Here is a 14,297-nt window from a genome sequence, read left to right as displayed (position 1 = left end):
AGATGTGACACCTCGGCGTGGGCACTGATAATTCGCTTGTTTACAGGCATTTCTTTCTGTGCAGCTGTAGCTGTGGGTCTGAACTGGTAATACTAAAGTAGAGAAAACACTGAGCTTAGAAGTCCAGGAATACGTGCAGGTGCAATACAGTTTCACCCAACAGAGACACATGAGGGGATGAATTTATTAAGAACGAAATGAAAGAGCAAAGGACTTCCCAGTAGGACGCCACTGGACCAACGTGTTGAGCTTGAACGGATGTGACAGTATAACAGGTAGCTATCTAATGAAAGTTGCTTTCCAAAGGGACACACAATCTTTGGCAGAGTGAGTTGGGTAGTTATTGCACTGTACTCTATCGCCACCTGCAGTTCTACTGATGTATGCCAATTCACTTATTAAACATATGTGGAAAAAGTCCAGCTATTTCAAAAAGCCGCTGCTGTTCAGTGACCACAAATGCCCCATTTGGCATCAGCGCTGCTAGACTACCCTTTGGTGCAAGAACAGCGGCGCTCACACAGCAATGTTAAAACGCTAACAAGCACGCCCTCCTGTGGATTGGCATGGGAGGAGGGACAGCGAGCCGTGGTCGAGGACGATACTTCTGAAATGCCCTCCTCAGAGTTTAGCCCTCACCTCAGTGTGTTTTAAAGTCTATCTTTAAGCCTCATGAAATAACCCTCATTACCCTAACTTGAACTGCAATGAGAAGATAATATGCAGTAAGAGGTTTTGTGTGTTTTGACAATGTTCTGCCCCCCCACACTGACGTACTGTGCTTATCTTTAGAAAACCTCATAATGAGCGTCCTCTTACGCCCCCTAGAGTTAGAAAGTAGAGGTTGCGTCTATCTAAATCTTATTAGAGCTTATTAGAGTTTATTAGAATTTATTAGAGATTATTAGAGATTATTAGAGCTGTGACTTGCACAGTTTATGATTCGTCTGACCCATCATGGCTGATGAACTTCTAGGAAAAGTCAAATCAAATCAAATCAAATCAAATCAAATGTATTTCTAAAAACAAATGTTGTCACAAAGCAGCTTTACAAATGTCCAAGTCCAAACTCCCAGTGAGCAAGCCAAGAGCAACAGTGGTGAGCAAAACTCCCTAGAACATGGGGAAGAAACCTTGAGAGGAACCAAGACTCAGAAGTCAACTGGTGTGTAGGAAAAGTCAAATCTGTGCAGGGCACTAGGTCACCAACACTGGAGGGACTGGGTGCACTGGATCTCCAGCACCAGATGAACTATCTACAGTGTGTGTGTGTGTGTGTGTGGGGGGGGGGGGGGGGGGTTCTTTTACCCGCAACCAGCAGATCCTGGATGTAAGGCCGAGAATGGGTTTCTTGTTACCCAATATTTACTTTGAAACTAGTCAAAGCAAAGCTTATATATATATATATAAGTAAAGAATATTGGTGATTGGTGTACGTTTTGGTTTAGCTTTACTATCTTTCTTCTGTGTAATGAACACCCACAGCAGATGTTATGGGTTTCAACTTTAGAGTATCTAAAAACTTTAAATATATAATAATGAATATGTATATACACATAACCTATACATATTACTAGTTTATATGTATTTTCCATCGCCTCTTTTTAGTGCTGCTCTGACTGAAGACCTATTCCTAGCCTGTCTACGTCCAGGAGAGGGTGTTGTAACGGAAGGAATATTTTGGACAAACAAGGTGTGGTGGGGCTCTGGCCGACTGTAGCAGCGCTCGCACGGTGCCCGTCTGCTGGGGGCTCGTTCGGTACGACCCCTTCCAGTCAGGCCCGAATCAGAAGACCTGAAGATGTTATATAATGCACCGCTGCACAGATTACACAGGCTGCGCACAGACAGCGCGTTTGGGCGCGTATTAAACACAGGTTCATGCGTCTCTTCTGCACAAAAGCATCAGAGACATTTATACACACAGAGAGGCCTGCTGCACAAAGCACGCGGAAACGTGCCAGGCTCGAGTATCTGAGCGAGATGTGTGCCTTCCACGAATCCATCGAGCGTCAGGACTGCTGATGTATTAGGATATATAGAAAATAGTTCTTCTCAGAATAAGGGTTTGGACATGGGGTGAAGTCCTAACTTGGGATCTCCTATATTTGCGTGGGTGTAGTAGGCGGGGCCTGAGTGCGCGGAGCTCTCCAAAACAAGAAGCGTGCGCCGACATTAGGCTGGAGGAGAAGCAAGATTCCGGCCACTGCAATGATACCATAGGAGAGGAAAACGAAAATCTTTCACCAGGTAACAGGTCACATCTGAGGGTCGTTTAGTCCGGTAGTCGAGCTTTCCTTACATTTGAAATGCTCACTTTAACTGGAGGTTTGACAGACGCGCTAAATGGCCACAGACTGCCAGGACTAATTCAGACTGCGGTTATTTAAGCGGCGTTAATGAAGCGCCGCGCCCGCAACTCTGTGGTGATTACATGCGTGTTCGGCTGCTGTATTCCTGTCAGAGGTCTAGTGAAGTTAACTGACCTTGAGATTCGCCCCAAATGTTTGTTGTCCCCTCAGTCCGAATGGAGGGGGAGGGGGAGGGGGAGGGGAGGGGGGTTGTTGCCTTCTAGTAAACATGTTATTGCGACCTGTTGAGTTATATGTTGAAACATATTTTGCATCAAGCGTTAAGTTGTGCGGTGATTCATACATACCATGGGTGGTGCTGTAGTGCTACACGTACCATATCAAAACATTTGAGTTAGAACAAGAATACAAAAATCTTTATTTTCCAAAATAGTCAAGTACCAGGAACTGACTTTATTATTTTAGGTTCAGTGTAAAAGGTGAAAAGTTAATCCTGACTTCCCCATGATCAGATGTCTCTGTGGTAGACGGTAGCTCCAGAACAGCTCTTTTCCTTCTTGGTGTTTATGCAGTTTCTCACTAATCTACCTATTCCCTCAGCTGAGCTGCTCTGGGGGGGATCATGGACGTTTTGGTGGAGACCAACAGAATGACCTCTGACCTCCAGAACAAGACAGCTCTACAGAGTCAGGATATGCACACATGGCCTGAGAAGAGCGCACCTGCACACTCGGGTATATATCGTGTCGCAAATTCATGTAGTCTTCCCTGTGGGTAGATAAATCCCTTTAGCCCCTTGCCGATGGTGTCTGCAGATTACACCTCTGTAATATCGATGCTCTGTGTAAGGATTAAGTACAGGCAACTGGACACCTTGTAGATCCTCTCAGATATAGAGTGTCTACTTGGTTATTTGGTTCTGCCTGATATAAATTTACAGTGACCAGACGTATTAAATTAAATATTTCCTATCAAGTATTTGGAAAATACTGAGGGGTTTTATATATTTGTGAGTGTGTGTGTGTGTGTGTGTGTTTTCTCTATTGCATACATTCTTGCTTAGGATTATAGTGTTTAACATCGTGTTCCTGTAGTTTTTCCTCATTAATTGATGATTATTGTCAGATATGAGATTCAGATGTCATATCTGACACACGTCGTCAAATGTGTGTAGCAAGTGGGTCCCAACCCTGTTGAACATGATGCTTCACACCTGTAGTTAAACCATTTGTACACAGCCCTGATTAATTACTTAACCTGAAGAACGATGATACGAAAATGATTATAAGACAAATTCTCCCAATGAGAATTTGGTCAGGCGGTGTGGTTACAGTCAGCATCAGTCACTTTCAATAGTAGTGGAATAAATGTCTTCAGTAACACATAAACTATGTATGAATACACACAAATATAACTTACGTACATTAGTGGAGTACGTGTGCTCTTTCTCTTAGCAGACCCCTGTCTGACAAAAAGGCTCTAGGCACAGGAGTGCACTGCCCAAATAACACTTCACAGTAGACCCGCAGGCTGGACACACACAGAGACAGTGTACAGGCTGAATGAGAGGAAATTCTACAGTTAGACTAATTCATTATGCCCTTATCACATTTCCACTAGCTGCAGGCCTTCTGTACGTTTGAATATTGTTAGCGTGGTAGCGTGCTAAGTTGGCCTAAGATGCAAGCGTTACCACTGACTATGTTATTATCTCCAGTGCACCATGAGTGGGAACAGAGTCGTTGTATGCTAATGGAGTAGCAACACAAATACCCACAAACACACATAGTTGCTGTGTCAGTGAAAGCAGACCAGAGGGGAACCTGATAAAGGTGTGTGAGTGTGTGTGTGTGTGTGTGAGTAAGTAAATCTGTGAGTGTGTGTGTATGTGAGCATATGTGTGAGTGTAAGTAAATCTGTGTGTGTGTGTGTGTGTTTGGCAGGGTGATCAAATAAAAGCCATGTTGACATCCTGAAGCACTGGACGGGTGGCCGTACCCCTGGACTACATATGCAGATCTCAGACAGGCTGATGTTGTTTGGTGAACAGGACATCTTAAGCAGATCTCTCTGCCTTCCTATTGCCTAGCACTGCACTTGCCTTTGAGGTGCCCCCAGTCTGCAACACATGGGGAGTGACCAGAGTTCTCCACTGGGCGCTGTGGCAGGTTAAAGAGGCAGTGTGAGTGGCAGCATTTGTGGTGTGTCCGGGAAGAAAACTACTGGAATAGGAATTGGCTGGACAAGAAAGCAATAAACAGGATGTGAAAAATAACGTTTTGGTGTAGGGAAGTGTGCTCTGTTATCAGCATGTGAATGTGATGGTCAGGTGATGATGGCCACAGAGTTCGTCCAGTTTCAACAGTGCAGCCTTTTTAATGCCATGTGCCATCACTCTAAAAGTGAAAGGTGAGCACCTACTAACCTTAACGCAGCCCTAACTGTCTGCCCTTTCTTTCTTGGTCTTCCTCTTTCTCCGTCTCTGTCCAGGTTGTGCCGTGATGCTGGTGGTGTCTGCTGTCTCTGTGGCGTGTCTCAGTGGCCTGATGCTGGGTTATGAGCTGGGACTGACCTCTGGCACTCTGCTCCAGCTCAGGGAAGCGCTACACTTGTCCTGCCCCCAGCAGGAGCAGGCAGTGGGGGCTCTCCTGCTCGGAGCCTTCCTCCTCTCCGTGGTGGGCGGTGCCATCGTGGACCGGCACGGCCGGCGCTTCTCCATCGTCCTGACGGCGGTGCTGTGCGTCTTTGGGACGCTCTTGAGCGTGTGCGTGCCCTCGTTTTGGCCGCTGGTAGTGGGACGGATGCTCGTCGGCATGGCGACGGCACTCTCAGGCACGGCGTCGTGCCTGTACGTGGCGGAGGTGGCTCCGGCGGCCTGGCGTGGCCGTTGCGTGTGCGCTTACGAGCTGATGGTGGTCCTAGGGGTGCTGTTGGGGTTTGGCCTGAGCTGGGTGTTCGCAGGCGTAGCGGACGGGTGGAGGTTCACCCTGAGTGGTGTGCTGCTCCCCGCGTGTCTGCAGGTGGGCGTCATGCCCCTGTTGCCCCAGAGCCCTCGTTTCCTCCTCGCCCGGCGGAGAGACCAGGAGGCCTGGGCGACCCTCGCGCGTCTACGGGGCACGACCAAGGTCGCAGTGGAGGAGGAGCTACGGACCATACGGGTGGCTCTGGGGGCCGAACGCCAGCAGGGCTTCCTGGATCTTTTCCGTTCCCGTGACAACATGCGGAGGAGGTTGTTCGTAGGGGGGGCCCTGGTGTTCCTGCAGCAGGTGACAGGACAGCCCAACCTGCTGGCATATGCTTCAACTGTGCTCCGCAGTGTGGGTTTCCACAGCAACGAGGCAGCCACGCTGGCCTCCACTGGATTAGGTTTGGTTAAAGTGGGAGGGACCATTCCCGCAATCTTGCTGGTGGACCGGGTCGGTCCCAAAGCTTTCCTGTGTGTGGGGGCTGTTGTAATGACATTGTCGACGGCAACGTTGGGGGCGGTTACCCTGCAGAGCCAAACCCATGTGTCCAGCCTGTGTCAGAATCCCATCCGACTCAACCACACCCCAGTGGGGCGGGGATTTGAGACAGACATACGGACCGACATGTCTCAGGGCTTGTATCATCGTGCTCACGCACAGTTAAAACAGAATTACACTGACTATCTGTTCAACCCTATGCCTTCACAACCTTTTAACAACGCTCAGGCGCACTGGATATTAAACTCCACAGAGGACCGCAATACAGCAGTGTTGAACTCTGAGACACTAGCAGAGGACTCTGGGAAAGACGGATCTGGAGTTGCACTAGAATCGGTCCAAGTGAGTGAGGTGTCGCCTTCTCTAAAATGGATCTCTCTGGTCAGTCTGCTAGTCTATGTGGCGGCATTCTCCTTCAGCCTGGGACCAAGTAAGAGTCACTCCAATAACATTTATGCATTATGGGAACGCATTAGTAAAGCATTATCAAGGCACTAGCCTGTAGTTTTAACACTAGCCTGTAGTTTTAACACAAGCCTGTAGTTTTAACACAGACACTAGCCTGTAGTTTTAAAAGAAATCACTGAAGTGCAGGTGTAAGCAGTGTAGCTTCGCCCTTAAATCACATCTTGTAATTCTACTGAAACAGTCATCATGTCAACATGTGATTATTGCGCACAACATTCCCTGCCAGAAAACAACCATCAGGCATCCCAGATTTCATTCCCAGATAAGTCCGCCTTTAGGGCCCCGGACTGTCGTCGGGGTATTCACGACTTCGGTCCTGCTCATCAGTATTCAAGAAGAGAGTAGTAACCACACTAACAGACATACACCAGCAAACAGCCAATATGGGAATGTCTGTTAGTGTGGTTCTGTCTTTAGGTTCCTGCAGCCTGTGTGTTCATGAATGCTTGCGTTTGTTGGGAAATTATTCATGAGTTTAACATGGACTTCAATGCCATGGTGGTGACCTACATATCAGCATATGTTAGCCTGCTTTAATGTCCAGCTCTGATCTGTTACCTCACACTCCTTTATGCTCCCATGCCTGCGTCCTGTACATTTAGGTCAGCTGTGGTGAGTTCATTTAGCACTGGCCCTTTTGCTGAACAACTTGTTTATACTAATCACTTTGTGTTTCAACATTTCATTAATTGCCAGGCAGTAGGAACCGAATGTACACACACAAGACCTAATGCAGTATGTCTTCAATGCAAGTGCGATTTTAGCTGTCGCGGTATCCTCACACTGTGTGTGTGTGTATGTGAACTCTGTTTTGCAGTGGTTTATGTGGTTTTGAGTGAGATCTTTCCCACGGGGATCAGAGGAAAAGCTGTGTCTGTGGTCTCTGCCCTGAACTGGGCCATGAACCTGCTCATTTCAATGACCTTCCTCACACTGACAGGTAAGGTGTGTGAAGGAGCGACGCACCAGCAGACATTCCCAGAGGGATACGGCATGTGACAGGATCAGTGCCAGCCTGTGTCCTTACTGCTACACGATAAACGCATGAAGACTGAGTGAGGGAGGCCTGGTCTAGATAAGATCAAACTGCCCACCAGGAACTTTGTTCATGGTAGTTAATATAATTTTGAGATTAAACTTTTTTAGTCTCTATAGTATAACAAGTGTTGCCTACTGCGTCCAGTGGGGATGTTTTTAGTGCTCATGGCAACTATGACAACCTATGAAGCCTAAAGTCAGAAAAAAGATCCACTTTGGGGGAAAAATAAACAGACAATAAAGCAATAATGATTCCTAAAAACCAAACCAGAGCTGAGTTAGTGTGGCTCTACCGAGCAGGTTTTACTACCGCAGAAAAACACTGACATTACACACCCGACTACAGTCGGTAAATGTTTAACATGCACACGCCTGCTGGTTTTACTGTGGGCAAATTTAAAACAAATCCTGAATGGAACCCCAAACATGACTTCAGACTGCGCTCACTTCAGGAGTGACATGATTAGCCAGCGTTCTCATAAATAATCCCTTGATGTCGACTCAAACATCAAGGGCTGCTGATCTGTGAGCTTGGCTAGACATCATCTAAGTGAGTTAAAATTGTTCCCCATATTAACTTAAACAAATATATTTTTATTTTAATCTACTTAGAATTTTAGAATCTGTCAATAATCTTTATGAGGCAGAAGAGAAACTTGCGTGTAAATCCCTCCAGAGTATCTGAAATCTTTCACTCTTAGCAAAGACCGGCCAGACTTTGCCTGCTAGCCCATTTTTGAGGATAGTCGATATGACGATATAGTGAGCTATATACACTTAACAACTGGCAAGCAAGCAGGTAACCAGGTGTGTGTGTGAGTGTGAGAGGTTTCCCCAGCTGCTCCCAACAGATTAGAATTCCTGTGATTGTATTGCATTGCACCAGTATTGTAATGGTGCTGACTATACACAGCAGAGCGCTAAGTCTCCAAGCATGTCATGACTTAACATGCAGCACTAAGGAGTACAACTCATGCTGTACCATACGTGCTCATGCTGTAAAACTGAATGGCCTTTCTGAGGTCCAGTGAGAGAGAACTCGCTTTACATCCTGCATTACCTGCTATGAAGGGTGTTGCTGTGAAGTTGTTTTGTGCTCACAGAGAGGCTCGGCTTGCCCAGCGTGATTTTCTCGTACGCTGGGATGAGCTTTCTGCTGCTCGTGTTCGTCATCATGTTTGTGCCGGAGACCAGGGGGAGGTCGCTGGAGCAGATCTCCAAAGAGCTCGCCATGACGTGAGAGAGCGCGCTCGCATGCTTTCCAAATCCACACTTGCTTTTAACATATTGAACATTCCCAGTTCCCAATCACCCCTATAGAAATGCATACACCCTGGTATTTCCCACACAGTGAGTGCATTACTGACATTTCTCGTTTTACAGGAACCATCTTGACAGCAAGTTCCTCTGCCACAGATGGATAAAGAAGTCCAAGATGACCTCTCTGCAGGAGGACAAAGCCCTAGCAACGATCTGAAGTCACGCCCTGGGCAAGAGGAGGCGATGTCAGAATGAGCAGATGCTTGATGAGCCGGGATGGAAGGACAGACTGGCTGAGTTAGGAGCGATAGCTTATGTCCTCGCTATGACCATGGTAACCAGGGTTGAGAAATGTCTCTCTTTAAGGTGTTTTTGGTTTCACACACACACACAGTGACACACTGTTTAAAATCCAGCCTTCAAAGTTGGTTTCATTGTCTTAATCTTTTTCAAAACAGGTGTCCTTTCAATACATATACAAAAAAGACCAGAGCTCTAAAGCCTCTATATGTATTTTATGGAAAGTTTTTAAATAATTTTTAGAGATTCATAAGTTTGTTTCAGTAACTACGTATGGTCCTGTATGTTTTTTGCATTTGGTTTATGGATGTATTGATGTACATCATGACAGCCTACTGTAATCTAAATGCCAGTATGGGGGGGAGAACTGAGAAATGAACCATTGTATCTGTGGAGAGGTTGAACTCCTAGTCCAAGGCAAGTCAGCTGGCTCAGTGGGGATCTGTGGGGCAGGGAGGCTTGGATTTCATGCCTCCAGACCAGTGTGTTCCTGACCCCCTCACCACAGTCTTTGCTTTCAGGCAGCTGCTTTGCCTGCTCTATGCAGGGCTCAGAAACAGGCCAGTGAAGACATACACAGGCTGAAGGCAAAATATGGTGTAGGGGAAGGGTTATTTTATTCAGCCTTTATTATAAAATACAAAACAGGAACATATTACATAAACATGTACACTGGAGTCTGTCTCGCAAACCAGAGTCAAAAAGAATGCAGACCTTAACAGAATGCAGCAGGTAAATATTACATTATATCCTGTTTAAAGTCTCTGGTGTTTGTTTTGTAACCTCTGTCCTCTGACCTCCTCAGTCCCCAGGTGTCTGCTAAAACCCACTTCCTTAAAATGAAACATTTCTGTAAAACTCAATTTCAAAAACTAGTCAGTGCTATCTTCTGATGGGGTTACTTTGGTGTCCATGCACTAAAATGACGTTTGATTAAAATCTTCTGGAGATGCACACTGATGAGGCCTCGACTGAGCTTTACGAAGTGTCTGCTGCTTCATAACAAAAGAGGTCAGAGTTCAAAGGGCATACAAACCCAGGCCTGCTCACTCTCAAGTTGACAGGAGCGCCGACATACAGTACAAGAGTTTAAAGTCTTTGAACACATTCACTCTTAAGGTGCTTCTTCATTTCACACGTGTGTGGATTTTTACACCAGTGTTTTCTGACACTCGAACAGTAGAGGATATATCTGCTCCACAGCTGAAGCAACACTCTGAACATTTGGTCCTAGAGAGAGAGAGAGAGAGAGAGAGAGGACGAAGAATTCAAACATTACAGGGAGAAGCAAAGCAGACTGCTGTGCCTCATACATTTGAAGCACATGACTGCTTGCTCAGCTGGTAATGTTTGAATGTTTGTCTGCTAGCTGCCGAAACAGCACCCCAGGGGGCGAGTCCAAATATTTATAAGTTATGCGGTTAATGCTGTAATCGGTTTATACCTCGCTAAAGAAAGCCCAATCCTAAGGTATTTTCCATATATTTTAATTAAATCAGTAGGCTTTGGGGAGGTTATTAGTGGGGTAATAAATTGTGTTAAATATTCTTCATGTCCATTATTATTTTGTTAACGTGTGCAGAGGAGATTTCAGAAGCCTGACTCAACTTGAAGGGTTCTTAAACACTGGCCTAGTGAGACCCTAGTGAGACAGTGCGCCGCCCAGGCTAGTGCTGCCTCCACGCTGCCCTTCTCATTTTACCCATGATCGAATAATGCAGTTGAATCAGGTGTGTGAGAGCGAAAAATAAATAACAATAAATAAAATTCACTTAGCTAAGCAGGGCGGAGGAACATGATCTGGAACAAGGGGACCCCCAGTTAAAGGGGTCTGTGTGTCACAGGCTAGGTGCTCACTTGCAGGCGTTACCTGTAACTGTGATACTGCCGGTGGAGAACACCTGCACAGTGCTCCTGAGGGTTTTGATTCTGTATGTAGCCGCAGGGTGAAGCTCAGGCTCATAGCTGAAGAAAGAAGTCAGCAAAAACTTAAATATCAAATAAATAACTGAATAAATTAATACTCAAACCCAAAGTACAAATAAACTAATAAAAGAAATGCTTTGAATCTGCAATTTTTTGTTGACATTTGAGCCAGAGGAGAGACCCCTGCAACTGTTGTGCTCTTTAGCCTACTCGCCAGTAGAGGATGCCATTATCCTTCTTCTAATGTGTATCTCACCAAAATTCACATTCTACACTGTACTGTTATGCTACTTTATAAATATGTACATATGATGCATGATCATCTTGGGCCCGTTTTGGCATACATAAGGTGTTACCTTATATGTGAGTTTATTTGAAATTGACAAATCTGTATGACACACTATTTTGAAAAGCCACTGATTGGTAGAGGTGGTTTGGGAGCAGCCTGATGCGTGTGAACAATATGCAACAGATTTTTCTGTAATCCCTGCTCACATCTCATGACCAAACTCATCAGGTAATTAAACCTTTGTGTGCGTTAGTATGCATGTTATGTATGTTAGTGTTATCCCAATGTGTAGTGTAGTACTTGCACTAAGGGGGTACTGGAATGAGAGCAGGATGAGAAAGACCCCTGCGTTTCAGTAGCAAAATTGTGTCCCACCCCCCGTATTACCTACAAACAAGAAAAAAAATTTTTTTTAAAAAAAGAAAGCTCTCAGGAGTACCTGGCAATGGGACGGTTGTTCTTTGTGAATTCAATGAGACGGATCTGAAAGGGCAGGGAGCAGACAGCTAGGACGTTTACAACCTTAAAGTCTGAAAACCTCACCTGTGTGCGCACAGACAGACACACATATACACACACACACACGGTTTTACACATCAAATGATTAACTGCAATCCTAATACAAAGGTGAACAAGACTACCAAAGTAAAATGTAAACCTTGAATCCAATCTTCTGGAGGCAGCGAGCCAACCTTCGGGCACCAAGCTTAGCCTCATCCTCACTACAGAGGAAAACAGTAATAATTCATCAGTGTGCAGCCTGTTCAGACTACAGTACTGTATGACAGATAGAGCCCTTCCTTTATTTTAAAGACCTTGTTGCTCCAGTGCAAATGATTTTCCCTGATGACCATATGGAAGCAGTAATGCGAGGTTTGCGCAACTTCATCAGAACTTTCTGGAAGGACAAAAAACAAAAGACATATTCAGCACAGCCAAGTTAAGGAGTTCCCTTTATAATGTAGCGGATCATTTCACTCTAGCCTCCCCCACATTTACATACATCCTGCACAACCCACACAAACCCTTCTCTTTAAACTTCGACACCACATGCAAATTGCAGGTTGGCTCCAAACCGCACTAACGTCGGGCACAACTTACTCCCACTTCTGGTTTATAGATGACGTTATTCCCCTCAAGGCCTATAGTGCGAAGGTTTAAATGGCATCGCGTCCTGAAGACAGAAACGACATTCGTAACGATGATATCCAGCGCGACATCGTTACTCGGTTCCATGAGGCTTCTTCGGGCGGGATTCAGGGTTTCAAGATGGTTTACAAACGCATGTCACCTTCAGATGTACCCTTGAAAAACACAAACAGAAAAACACACGGTTTCGTATCTCACACGTTCCGAGGACGCTGCACTTGATGTTGTGATGGGTGCAAGTCGAGCGTGGCCTACCGAGTTACGGTAGCGGCATGCGTGCGGTCCTAATCTCTTCCGTCCGGCAGCCGCGTGGACGCTGCTCCCATCGCAGTGCCCTCCGCGTGTCGTCACGAAAACTTCTCAAAGGTTGCAAAGGAGAGTCTCGGTGTAACATCAGAAAGTAAACCCGACAAAAGTGCAGGTGTTCTGTCTACCTTTTTCAGCATCACCTAGGCAACGCTAGCTAGCCAGGCAAACATTTGACAGGAGAGTCGGACCAATTCGTTCTTACCACAGCGTTACTGGGACGGCTCGTAGCACAGCGTTACTGGGATTTTCCTATCGAGCCATCGCACGCCTACACTGCCAGACCACTATCGGGCATTTTAGTGACAGGACAAGCTATAGAGCGTCACCACAGCTGGCTAGCATTACTAACTATAACATAGACGGCACAACCTGCTTACCCATTATTCTTCCTATATAAAAGTAATGGATTTCTATCTATCTATCTATCTATCTATCTATCTATCTATCTATCTATCTATCTATCTATCCAACGCTAACTAAGCAGAGCGCGATGTTCTTAGCCTGCAAAGCAATTAACGCTAAGATAAGATAAGCTAACTAGGCTAGTTTGGCTATCTTAACCGTCATCATCCCGTTACCAACTTAACTGGCTTGCAAACACCATTAGCTAATTATGTTGCCAAATATAAGCCACTTACTTGACAATGAGATTCGTTAAAGCTTTTGCATGTATTGAAGATGCTGTCTGCTGCACGTTTAATCGCAACAATCAGGCAAAACCAAACAAAGGCTTCCACTAGCTACAGAAAACCATCGAGCGTGCCACTGACGCAACTTCCTGTTATGGGAAGCCACTTTACCTACTGCGCCCCTTAGTGACTCCGGAGGACCATTATAATGTTTATTTTGGACACGCAAATACCGAAATATATAGTATTATGTAAAGCAGAATTTAATGTAGATCATTTACGGTTATATATTATTATATTACACACAAAGGTAAAGATGCTGATTGTTGATTTTAAAGCACACATATTGTGCAACACCTAAGACCGGCTACATCATTCTATCATCTTCAAGTCAAAACTGCACTTTGGCCACAAACCCACAACTACAAGCTTAGCTCTGAGCTTTGCACTTTCCACCCTTTCCATGGCGGCTGTATCTGCGAACCCTCTTTATTCACAGCTTTCCACGGCTGTGTTTATTTTGTCCTGTTTCAGGTCCAGTTTTAGAGGTCAGCAGCTTTTGTCCAAAGTGGACACATCTGGTCTGAGAGCATTGTTTGTGGTTTGCGGTTTCTGGAAAGGTGACAGTGGAATCTCAGTAGTGGTTTGGACATGGCTGAGAGGAGGAACAGGCTGATGACTCTCAGCTGTTCCTGTGGGACATGAATGGGAATAGAGTCTAGGAACCGTTTACTGAATGAACTGTGTCCAGTGATCCAGTGCATCTATGATCATGGATCATCCTTTAAACAGATGGAAGGGGAATGTGCTCTTTTATGATGATGCTATCGGCAAGGTCCCTGAGAGGTATGCGATGTTCCCTTTATTTGTCTCACATTTTTTATAAGAATGTGTTTAAGGAGGCATTCAAACACGCACTCTCTTTTTTTCTTTATCTCTGTCAAACCCCACCCCCAACCCCCAAACTGGACCTTTCCCAAACACAACAGCACAATAGCTCTAGAGTGATTCATTGATGTTGTTTGGTTCCTCCTTGGTTACCAGATAGGCTTTGTGAAATCTCAAGGGCCACTCTGGCAGAAATATACTGATGTAAATAAAATAAATTCTGCCTGGAAAGCCCTGTAGAGATGTCCTGAGCTGTTTACTATAA

The 14,297-nt window shown here is 45.4% G+C and overlaps 2 protein-coding genes across 5 annotated transcripts; one reads left to right on the top strand and one right to left on the bottom strand.

The window, feature by feature from the left end:
- Positions 1-2,021: 2,021 nt before the first annotated feature.
- slc2a12 (solute carrier family 2 member 12) lies at positions 2,022-10,389 on the top strand. 2 transcript variants are annotated; one of them, XM_027032051.3, is made up of 6 exons: positions 2,022-2,250; positions 2,913-3,046; positions 4,803-6,206; positions 7,062-7,184; positions 8,386-8,518; positions 8,666-10,389. In XM_027032051.3, the coding sequence occupies exons 2-6, from the start codon at positions 2,935-2,937 to the stop codon at positions 8,757-8,759; spliced, it is 1,866 nt and encodes a 621-aa protein (XP_026887852.2). In that variant the 5' UTR covers positions 2,022-2,250; positions 2,913-2,934; the 3' UTR covers positions 8,760-10,389. The 2 variants fall into 2 exon arrangements, with proteins under 2 accessions (XP_026887852.2, XP_026887855.2); XM_027032054.3 differs by lacking the exons at positions 2,022-2,250; positions 2,913-3,046 and adding an exon at positions 4,258-4,494.
- Positions 9,425-13,286, bottom strand: tbpl1 (TBP-like 1). 3 transcript variants are annotated; one of them, XM_027032055.3, is made up of 8 exons: positions 13,154-13,286; positions 12,462-12,562; positions 12,159-12,361; positions 11,873-11,955; positions 11,716-11,779; positions 11,497-11,600; positions 10,713-10,807; positions 9,425-10,072 (listed from the first exon to the last, which is right to left on the bottom strand). In XM_027032055.3, the coding sequence occupies exons 3-8, from the start codon at positions 12,291-12,293 to the stop codon at positions 9,993-9,995; spliced, it is 561 nt and encodes a 186-aa protein (XP_026887856.1). In that variant the 5' UTR covers positions 12,294-12,361; positions 12,462-12,562; positions 13,154-13,286; the 3' UTR covers positions 9,425-9,992. The 3 variants fall into 3 exon arrangements, with proteins under 3 accessions (XP_026887856.1, XP_026887857.1, XP_081563122.1); XM_027032056.3 differs by having other exon boundaries at positions 12,462-12,565; positions 13,154-13,285; XM_081706996.1 differs by lacking the exon at positions 10,713-10,807.
- Between the last annotated feature and the right edge of the window lie 1,011 nt (positions 13,287-14,297).

The sequence above is a fragment of the Electrophorus electricus genome, chromosome 24 (genome assembly GCF_041902795.1).
Source record: "Electrophorus electricus isolate QZ-2024a chromosome 24, ASM4190279v1, whole genome shotgun sequence".
Lineage (NCBI taxonomy): Eukaryota > Metazoa > Chordata > Actinopteri > Gymnotiformes > Gymnotidae > Electrophorus > Electrophorus electricus.
The sequence above is the reverse complement of the archived record's forward strand: the minus strand, read 5'-3'. Positions and strand labels throughout refer to the sequence as shown.